The 11,364-nt window shown below is 32.2% G+C and overlaps 2 protein-coding genes across 3 annotated transcripts in view; both read right to left on the bottom strand.

Moving 5' to 3' along the window:
* The window catches only part of LOC108734602 (esterase FE4-like), a 32,672-nt gene extending 25,670 nt beyond the window's left edge, over positions 1–7,002 (bottom strand). For both annotated transcript variants that reach the window (XM_018466228.1, XM_018466229.1), the window contains exon 1: positions 6,647–7,002. In XM_018466228.1, the coding sequence (XP_018321730.1) occupies positions 6,647–6,838 (192 nt within the window). In that variant the 5' untranslated portion in view covers positions 6,839–7,002. The remainder of the gene's footprint in view (positions 1–6,646) is intronic.
* Positions 7,003–9,715: 2,713 nt separating this feature from the next.
* LOC112905258 (GTP-binding protein 128up) overlaps positions 9,716–11,364 on the bottom strand; it is an 11,656-nt gene continuing 10,007 nt past the window's right edge. The window contains exon 6 of the mRNA XM_025977326.1: positions 9,716–9,928. Coding sequence (XP_025833111.1) covers positions 9,911–9,928 — 18 coding nt within the window. The 3' untranslated portion in view covers positions 9,716–9,910. The remainder of the gene's footprint in view (positions 9,929–11,364) is intronic.

Raw genomic sequence — 11,364 nt, 5'->3', positions numbered from 1 at the left:
AAATATATTTTTTGGCTGCTAATTAGGTATACGTAGTACAAATAATAATCAATTAAAACTAAAATATTAAAAGGATTAACTTCAAAGGATCTACTTTTACGGATCCTTTAATGTTTAGTCAACCAATTTTCTTGAATAAATTAAAACTTTTTGGACTACTTAGTAGATACTGAAGTAAAAACGTTAGCACCCACCTAACTTCAACAACAACAACGATAGTAATATAGGAAAATAATCAATGTCCTTTCATAATTATGAATAACTTTATTAATCCTTAACTGCGTAGGTAAATGCTAATTAAATTTGTTTATTAAAGTGTAAACGTCTACTAAAACTTTTTTTTTTTTTTAATAAGCTTGACTTACCCTATTATTCTTCATAGAAACTAAACTTCAAAATGAAAACAGCAAATACTGGTACAAATGAATGATTGCGATCCTTATATATTAAGTTGAAAATAAAGGGATTAATTTAATCTTTCATTTAGCAGATTGAATAATGTTAGCTGATGTATACGGCGGTCGTATACTTCAAAGGTCCTTCAAATGGTTTATAAAAACTAACTTAGGTACTTAAGATTTAATAGTTCTTTATTTGAATTTTGCACCCTCTCTCACATGTGAACATATGAGTGTTGTAATGATATGGGAAGGCTCTCAAGGTTAGAATTTTTATTAACAATTTATATTCTTGAGTTAAAATATACTGTATTTTTTTATAAATAGATATACAGCACTTTAGGTAAATTTGAAAAAACCTGTAGGATTTTTCACGGTCAAATTATTTCAGAAGTTTAGGAGTAACCTTCATTTAAGGAATCAAAAGGACAAGGGACGCAATTATGGCAGTAGCAACACATATCCATTTTCTGGCATCATGTTTTAGGGTTCCATACTTTAAAATGAAAAAAATCGCTCCCGTGTGCCCTTCTATCTGCCTCAGCTGATTTTTTTGCAGAAACCAAACTACATAAGAATACTTTCTATTAGATCTTATTAACCCGGATATTTTACCTCAATTTCCAATTTCAGGATAAAGATGATTTGCCTAGACCAACTTAACTTATTCAAAGAGCGATAGATGAAATCAGTTTCGCTTAGTACGAAGAGGTTTTTCCTAAGTCTGTTACAAATCAAACTCGATTTTAGGATAAAGTACTTTTGCCTAGGTCAATCTAGTTCGCTTACTCCAACCTAATTTTTTCTGAATCTATTACCGGCCAACCTAATTTCAGGATAGTGTAATTTTGTCTAACTGTAAACCAAAACCAGTTTATTTGAAGAGCAACAGTATAAATCACATTGGTTTGACCTAAATCTGTCACAGGCCAAACCTGATTTCGGTAAAAACTAGTTTTACCTAGACCGATCTAGTTTATCCAAAGAGAGATAAATAGAACCAGTTTAGCTTAGTCCTTAGTCCAAGCTAGTTTTTCTTGACTCTGTTACCGATCAAGCACGACTTTAGTATAAAATGCTTTTGCCTAAGTGAATCTAGTTGATTCAAAGAGCGATAGTATACATCAGTTCGCTTACTCCAAACTAATTTGTCCAAAATCTGTAACCAGCCAACAGAATGTCAAAATAATGTAGTTTTGTATACGCCAAACTAGTTTATCTGAAGAGCGGAAGTATAAACTATAGTATATTAGTTTGACCTAAAGCTGTCAACGGCCAAACCTGATTTCGGCAAAAACTAGTTTCGACTAAACAAATCTAATTTATTCAAAGAGAAATATATAGCACCAGTTTAGCTTAGTGCAAGCTGGTTTATCTTGCTTCTGTTACCGAAAAAGCACGATTTTAATAAAAAATGCTTTTGCTTAGGTTAATCTGGCTGATGTAAGGAGCAATAGGATGANTTACTTTTAGAGGTTACATTATTTTCATAATACAATTACAGTTACTTACCTCAGCTTCTATAGCTGCAATTTTTTCTAATATTGTACTCATTTTATTGTTTTTTTTTAAGATGAAACGTTATGATTTCAAAAATTCTTATAAATATTATTTAACACAAGAAACGTGCAATGTTTAATATGTCGTTAAATTCCAACCTGGTTCATTTATTTTTAATATGAGTTTCTTTGAACTACAGTCCTTTGGGCGTTTGAACTTCTTAATTTTATGGATAATAAAAAATTCTACATTTCTGTATTTTGATATTTTATCTAAAATTCTAAATCTAATACTTAATTCATCTATAGTATTTGTTCATTGGCATTCCGAATTCTTCAAATTTAAAGGTAAAAACTAATTCATTTGTTTCCTTATTTTTAGTTCATAGTATACAAATATGAAGTTGAAAACACATGTACATTTGAACTAAAGATTAGCTTTTCAAATTAGAGGTACAAGAAAAGAGAATTCATTTTTTTAAAGACTTGCACATAAGTAATAAATAATAAAAGAGACAAATGGAAGAAAGTGGAACAAATTGCTCAGAGGATGATGATCCTATCGTAAAGGAAGTAAGTAAATATTTTTGATAAATATTAGGTTTAAAATGTTAAAATAACCTCTACATGTGTTGCAAAACACATTTTAGATTCCAATAATTGTTTCAAAACGATTAGAGAACCAGCTTTTTGTTTTTCAATATCCTCTTCAACCTCGATCTAGACAAAAGAATTTAAACATTGGAAAGTGCTTCATTAAACCAAAAAATCATGAAGTTAAACTGGAAGTAGATATCAACACAGAATCTCAAAATTTTGATACTACTAAAGCTGAAGATCTTGCATACAAAGTTGACGGTATTCCTGAATCTAGAAAAGACAATAAAGAAGTTGTATTTGAAAATGATATGATGGATAAAGTAACTTACAAATCAATTAAACCGTTAAAAAATGTTAAAAAATATGCTGTTGGTATTTTTAATGGTAAAGAATACCATATAACTCCTTTAGAAGGTAAAAACAGTTATAAAGACTTTGCCATTTGTTCCACACCATATGTAATGTTTTAAGGATTTCTGCAATTGAGGCCAAATTATGATCACTTAGATAAAACATTGAAACGAAAGCGGGTAGAGACAGAAAATGAAGTTTCAGAAGAAGAAGAATCAGGTCCTAGTCAAGCCCAACAAGTTACAGTACGTTTCTCTAGAGGTGATAATGAGAAACTGAAAAAAGCCCAAGAAAGTACATATAAAAGTTTAGTACAGAAAAGTGCAGAAGAACCTTGGATAAAATGTACCTGGGAAAAAGCTAAAAGTTCAATAAGTGAAGTAAATATTTTTTCATCAGCTTAATGATAAAGTTATCAAAAATTTTGAAATTTTAGTTAGAAAAATCAAAACTTTATGCTGAAAACACATCTGAAACAGGGCAAATTAAACATATTGGTTCTGAGGAATACATAAACCAATTAGTACCTGAAGATAGAGAAAAAGCTGTAATAAAGCCATGTTTGCCAGCTAATGTTTTGTCTCTTCAAGATTTGAGAGCACTTCCAATAATGGATCAGTGTAAATTACTGTTAAAAGATGGTAAGATTCAGTATTTGCCTACCTTTTTGTCATGAGTGTACAATAGTAAAACACATCAGTTAGCAATTTACGTTTATTTTCTTTACATTCAGATACTAATTAATTTTATTACTTTAGCAAAAATCATACAGTTTCAACAATTATCTCTTTTACTGGCTGGTTGCAAAGGACTTTCCCTAGACAGTCTTCTCAAAGCATTACCTCAAGTTGCTGTGTTGGTAAGAGGTAATTGGGTAATTAAGTCTGAACTGCTGTATCCAGCCAAAACATTTTCTGGAACCAGTGGCGTACCATCTGAGCAAATGTGTCGAGCAAGAGATTACATTGTAAGTTGGGTTCTTTTTTTAACTAAACCACATTGGTTTGGTCTAAACTTGTCACCGGCCAAACCCGATTTCGGTAAGAAGTAGTTTTGCCTAGGCCAATCTAATTTATTCAAAGAGATATAGATAGAACCGGTTTAGCTTACTTCAAGATGGTTTTTTCCTAACTCTGTTACCGAAAAAACACGATTTTAGTAAAAAATGCTTCTGCCTAGTTAATCTAATTGATCCAAGGACCAGGCGTCATTATCGGGTACTCGGCCGGATCTTAAAAAAGTGCCGGATCCAAACCGGGTACCCAGCTGATCCATACTGTATACGTGTAATGTTACAAGTATCTATGGTTCTAGCCTAGATAGGTTAGTAAAGCAAATTAATGCAGCTGAGATAGCTGATGATAGGATATTCTGACGGTTAAAACGTCTAATAAAAGAATGAAACTAACTAAAATGACCTACTTGAAAAATATCTATATCTACCAAACTGACTCTACATCTAACAAATGAAACATTAAACGGTAATAAAACAAATTTGTATTCGTATTTTTTGTGGTCTGACAAAAATTAACGTAGTACAATTCAATATATCGGCATTATTATAATTAATTGTTTATTAGTAGACATAAATCAGAATTCATATACTTGTTAAAGATTACACAACCGAAAGGTCGAGAACATTTTTTGTTAATAGTTTCTAGTAGGTACTTTTCCAGGCAACAATTCATCGTCAATTTGCCAGATTAGAAAATAACTTTAATTTGCAAGAGAATAGAAGCCCCTTGACAATAAATAACTTGCTAGTGGTACTTACAAAGATATAGTATTTGCATTACAAATTGGCTATGTTTATTACAGGAAGGCGATGAAAGACAATGAACTACCTGTAGGGCTACGCTTAGTTTGCGCAAGAATTGGAAGCAATCAGGTAATATTTACAACAAAGATTTACGAAGTAATGAGAAGAAGTATTGAGAAGTACGGCTCCTACAAAAAAATGTCAGAAGATCAATTTGCAGCTCCTTATTATAATTTCCGGACGTAAGTTCATTGTGCAACGTGCTGTGTCCTGACTTATAAGATTGACTTAAATAATCAATGTTAATAACACCCACAATATCTCATTAATTTTACGATAGATATCGAACATCATTAGCTTCCAGATATGCACTGCCAATTCATAAATCAAATACTATAGTAAGAAACCAGCACATCATATCGTAATGTGACTTCGTTTAAATTATTAACAATATAAAAATAATTTACTGATTATTCAAGTTCGACTTTACTAATGAAATTAAATAGAATGCTAAGCTCCTTGTACACTCTTAATCTTATTTTAATATTTCAGTTTAGACCCAAATAGCATATCGGGAACTTTTAAGGTCATTTGCCTCGAAAAAAAAAATATTTGAATATCACCGCGATTTTTTGCATAGCCGCATATTTTGGTTTTGTTTTCGACCAGAGTCATATTTTACATGGCTGTAATTTAAACGAAACATTATTTTTTTTATTTTTGAACACTCTGTATAGTGAATCAAATCATGTTAATACAGACGATTCAGCATTAAAATAGGCAACACATTTTGTTTGAAAAACTTTTTGATTGAACTTTCAATTTAGAACCAATGAGCATATTGCGAACTTTCTGGGCCATTTTTTGAACACTCTGTATAGCAAATCAAATCTTAATAATACAGACGATCTAGCATCAAAATTGGAAACAAGTTTTGTTTGAAAAACTTTTCGATTAAACTTTCAGTTTAGACGCAGTGAGCATATTATTAACATTATTTTTATATTTTTGAACACTGTACAGTAAATCAAATTTTAATAATAAAGNGACGTTCCTGAGGGAAATTGGTGTTGTCATCGTGTGCTGCCATCTATCAAACCACGCCAAAACGATTTTCAGACTGATTGATAGGTTAGTTTGGATTTGGCAGCCATTCGACTGAGACATGTTTCGTTATTTTCGCTAAGACGGAAAAAGAGCAGTATCGTTCGGTAACTCGCTTTTTGTTTTTGGATGGGAAGAAATGCGAGGAGATGAAACCAAAGTTGGATACTGCTTATGGAGACATTTCGCCATCTACGACCACAGTTAGGTATTGCTTCAACGAATTTAAACGTGGGCAAAGATCCATTTTTGATAGGAGCGACCAGGAAGCATGGCAAACGTTGTTACCGAGGAAATCATTACACGGATTTTTTAGGAAAAGGAAGAACGATCACTGGACAATACTACAGTGAGTTATTGGACCGTTTCGACAAAAAATTGAAGGAGACTTGACGAAAAAGAAGGTGCGTTTTCAACTATTTGACTCCCTGTGACTTCATCTTGTTCCCTACCATGAAGAAATGACTAGCGAGAAGGAAATTTAGCTCAAACGAGGAAGTCATCGCCGAGACAGGGGGGATTTTGGAGAGTTCGACAAATCTTATTTTTTGGAGAAGTAAAAAAAATGGCAGGGTCGTTGGGAGAAGTGTATCTTTCTAAAAGGGGACTATGTTGAAAAATAAAAAAAATAAAAACTAAAAAAAAAGGTGTCTGCATTTCTAACACGGGTACTTATTGAACCGTCCTCGTACATTAAGAAAATTTCATTGAAATTGGTTGAGTGGTTTTTGAGATTAGCGTGTACGAACATAATGACATATGAAATTTATATGTTAAGATAAATTACTAAAAATGAATAGCATTAGCAATTAGTTTCATTTCATTTCAAGTATGTTGACTTATATACCTAGTAAGTATAAATAATTAAGAATTTGAAATAAAGGAAAATGTAAACATCTCAAGTAAAACTTATGCGTAGAGTAGAAAAAACTTACCTGAAAACGTAACTCATTAATAGGGGCTTTCGCAAATCTTATTCCTCTGAATCCAAATATAGTCTTCCCTAGTCTTGATGTAAATGTAGTTCCCAAAATTTTTCCTTTCGGAGTTACTGCAATGGGTTCTTGCGCGTCCGCAAATAATAAATGGGTAAATGTGACCAAAGCGAAAATTAAGCAAAACTTCATTTCTTACAACTTTCTAGTAACTATCAGATAACTCTTTAAATATTATGTCTTTGTTATTTATTTATCAACGATTACAAATGAATACAAAGAAAACTAGCACTAATTATGTAATCTGAAAATTCAGACAAAGATTATCTCCAAAACTAAGTTTTGGATCGCTTTGTGCAAAATGTCAGGTAATCGCACTTCTCCTTTATTTATAAGAGACTCTTACAGATTATAAATTAACAGAACCGTACTAGAAGTACTTTGTACAATTTAAACATCAGTTTGTGATTAAACCATTTAAGTATAACATCAGCAACAGTTAGGTAACATTCTAAGAAACTAAAAGAAACAAATAATTTAACATTAAGTCCTAATTAACAAATAAAAAAAAAACGTAAGAACAATTCTAGTATTAAAATGTAGTAAACCTCATTAATTTTTTTGAAGTGAGCAGTCCCACTAATACGTTGTAAAACTCCCTCGATATACTATAGTAAGCCCTTCAGTTGGATGTTTACATATTCCTGTAAATCATACAGGTATGTAGGCATCTACATACATATATGTGGCAATCAAATCAAATAAGTTGTTTTTTTCAATTGCGCCTAGGCGAATTTATAAAGGTCTAAGAGGGCCATTTAAAAAATTTTAATTTTGAAAGTGAAACTTCTTTATCAACAGTACGAAGGAAATTTACTAGGATATAAAATCAAGAAGTGTAACGTGACGCGTTACATCACGCGCCACGTGTGCAAATGTGGAAATGGAGTCGTCAAACTGTGGTTTGTATTATTGAAGTTTTTACCAATAGCAACGTCAAGTGTTTGCAATTTAAATAACAATGAATAATAATAAAATTATCTCATTTTGAGTGGATAAATTTATCAACAAACGAAATTTAATTTTATCATTTAATTGAAGGTTTGAAAAAAAATGTTATCTATCTATTCGAAGGTAGATACTTAATTACCAGATTGATGACTTAAAGAAAAACTTTCAAGTGTTTCACTCCCACCAGCTACTAATGCTTGTAAGCGGGCAGTCCCTCCGGACTACGTGAGAAGGTTGAGTAGAAGAGCCTCTTCAGTCACCTTTTAGGAATAGTTGGAATGGGTGGGTAATATAGTAAGCCCCTGCCTAGCCTTTGAAATACTTCAGATAGCATCAAGTATACTTCATTTACTTTCTCTAGCGATGTGCCCCTTCCAATNTTAAAACACAATGTGCTTTATTAAAAGTTAACTATTGTATAGTAACAATTTTTGTGCCTAAAAGTATATTATACAACAAACAATATAATTTACATATAATGCATACACTGGGTTGACTTGTTTCATTAACAAAAGCGGATAGAAGATAAGAAAATATACAGGGTGGACGAAAAGTCCGTTAACATTTAAAATTATTCAAAAAAATACAAAAGGTACTTGGGTTTATTTAATATTAAATTGTACACATTTAGATTTTATTTTTTGAAAATATTACTCAAAGTACTACTCCAACGTGATGGATTCCCTTAGAATCGATTGCCCTGTTAAGGTCATCATAGTCACTGCCCTTAGGGCTGGTACAGACCTACGAGACGACCGTATTTACTTAATGAACTCGCTAGTGCGAGCGGTGGCACTATATGGGGTGGTGGTATGCGGTTGGGGAAAGTTGGATAGACTAGGTAAGGTTCAAGGAAGATATTGTAAGATGGTTTTGGGGGTAGCAAAAAACACGCCAAAATATATATGGAGGAATGAGTTAGGCGCAGAAGATATAGAGTACACAATTAGGGAACGAATTTGCAGGTACTTAAAAGAGATTGTAGGGATGGGTGTACGGAGATGGCCTAAAGTGTGTCTAATCGAGGAAATGAGAGGTGTAATAAATAAACATGCATCAATATGAGGAAAAGCGGTGCGGGAAATGTTTGCCGAGATGGGTGTTACGGATGTGTGCAAAATGATTTGGGAGGGAAAGAGTGGGGAAGAAATTTATAATAGATGTATAGAAGGGTTAAATATGTAGTGGGCGAAAAAGTTGGAGGAAGAGTGGGAGGCAATAACAAAGTCATCCTACTATATAATGTACAAGGAGGGGCGGAATATTTAAACAAAATAAATAAAAAGAAAGACGATAAGAAAATGTGGGCGAAAATTAGATGAGGGAATATAGGGAGAGCGAATAAGAAGGGATATAGGGACTGGGAATGTAGACTATGCGGAGGCTCTGAAGAAACCTTAGCTCGCTTATTTTGTTGTGGAGTAGCCATACAGAGTCAGAGTGAGAGAGTTAAAGAGTTCATGAGAGTATGGATAGGTGACAGGTGTGAGCAGGAATTGAGGGGAATGATAATAGAAATGCTGAGAGGAGAAGTATGTGAGNTTTTTCGATTGAACCCACATTTCACAGGGCTGCCATTTAAACGAAACCTTAATTTTATATTTTTAAATACTCTGGATAGTAAATATAGTTTAGATAATAAATATCTCAATATCACCGCGATTTTTTGCATAATCCTATATTTTACCATTCTGAACAATTTTTTCCTATAACTTTTTTCGATTGAAACCATGTTTCATATGGCTGCCATATAAACGAAACAATATATTTTTTACTTTTGAACACTCTGTATAGTAAATCTGATTTTGATAATACAGACAATCTAGGATTAAAATAGGCAACAAGTTTTGTTTGAAAAATTTTTCAACTTAACTTATAGTTTGATCGCAGTGAGCATATTTCGTACTTTTTGGGCCACCCTGTATACATACACATATATGTTCATCTGGAAACAAACGACGTGACTTCTACATTATTCGAAATTCATTCTTGCAACAAACCACCCTGTGTATACAAATTTCTATATTTTTTTTTTGTTAGCAATAAAACACCAATAACTTCAGTACTGTCTTTCTTTATTATTTCTCAATGAAGTACACACGGATGCATAACAAGACGTATACTTTTTATTTTTATAGAAATTTGCACTGCTAGAGAAATAATTCATTTGTTGTATCATATATAATATTATTTTCACTTAAATATTATACAAATACACCAATTGTTGATGTTCCGCTTACTGGAAAAGCTGTGTTACACCTTTTTAACGATCTGAACGACATCCTCGTCAGCAAGAACATGCTCCTTCCCAACTTTCTGAGGNGTCAAAAAAATTCTGAGAATAGGGATAAGGCTATAGAGGAAATAAGAATCAGCAAGGAAAAACTAATTGAATGGAAAAATAAGGGGTTGAATGTAAGTAACATGATAAAGAATAGATGTAGAAGAATGAAAAGGGGAGAGGATCCAAGAAAAATTCAATGTTCAAAAAAGCAGAAGGGATGAAAGAATGCATATGGGAAGATAGGCAAAAAGACATAATACCTGACTACTTAATCAAGAATAAGGATATAGGAATAATAGTAAGATTTAGAATGGGGATGAATATAATGGAAATAAATATTGGTTAGAAGAGGAGGGGAGAAAACGTAGGATTTGTGGAATTGAAACTGAAAACTTGAGGCATGTAGTGGCAGAAGGTATGGAGAATAAAACTTTAAATAAGTGTAGTGAGATGAAAAGGGAGATGGAGAAGGTATTTTTAAAAAAGAAAAAAGAAAGGAAAGGAAAGATGGTGAAGGGATATAATAAGAAGGAATGGTAAGGTGGAGGGTTTAATCATAAAAAGTAGAAAGGAAATATTTTGAGTTTTTGTTTATTGGTTTATAGTTTATAAGTTAAAGAATGTCCATTGCTTGTATAGTATTTTTGTCAAAAATTATAAGAATCTGAATATGATTTAGTTAACATTAAGAAAAATTATTTTTGTTTACTTTTTGTTATTTGTTATTTCAATGAAAGTAGAAAAAAATTTGTTGTTTATGTTTTTAATGTATGTAAAGATAAGTATTGGCGCGTGAAGCCAAAGGTCCCGGGTTCGATTCCCGGCGAGGGTGACACAACAGGAACATTTTTCCTTCATTAATTCGAAGTAGTTTGTAGTGGGTAAAAATTCAGAAATGAATTTTCGGAATAATATTTCGTATTAACTTTACATTAGTTGAATAAACGGTATATACGTCTAAGAATTACAAAGAATGTTTAATTCCATTAGGGTGCCCCGCCATGTAGTAATTTTGAATTAATTTAAATTGATATAGGTCTATGTAGATGGTTAAAATACGAATGTTTCAAGCATTCCAATCACTTATGATTAATTATTCTTATATTATAAAAAAATGCGTTTCATTTGAAGATCATTGTATTTCAAAATCTTGAGATATGAATTAGAATTAAGAGCTCTGATTTATAAGCCTTGGACAATAACGCGTAACATCGAAAATGAAAAGAGATATCTATTAATTTTTATTAGGGTAAGAACAAAAAAAATGAATAAAGTACAGGCCTGACGCTGGAAGCTGGCGGAAATTTTAAAATGGCGTGGATGCGCGGTGGCAAAAGTAGGCAGTTTTAGGTATAACGATTGCAGCCCTCATTCTTCAGTATTCCTATCAGGGGCGTAGATTAAATATTTAAAAATAGGAATC

This window comes from Agrilus planipennis, unplaced genomic scaffold (assembly GCF_000699045.2).
Source record: "Agrilus planipennis isolate EAB-ADULT unplaced genomic scaffold, Apla_2.0 scaffold89, whole genome shotgun sequence".
NCBI classification, from domain to species: Eukaryota; Metazoa; Arthropoda; class Insecta; order Coleoptera; family Buprestidae; genus Agrilus; species Agrilus planipennis.
The sequence above is the reverse complement of the archived record's forward strand: the minus strand, read 5'-3'. Positions and strand labels throughout refer to the sequence as shown.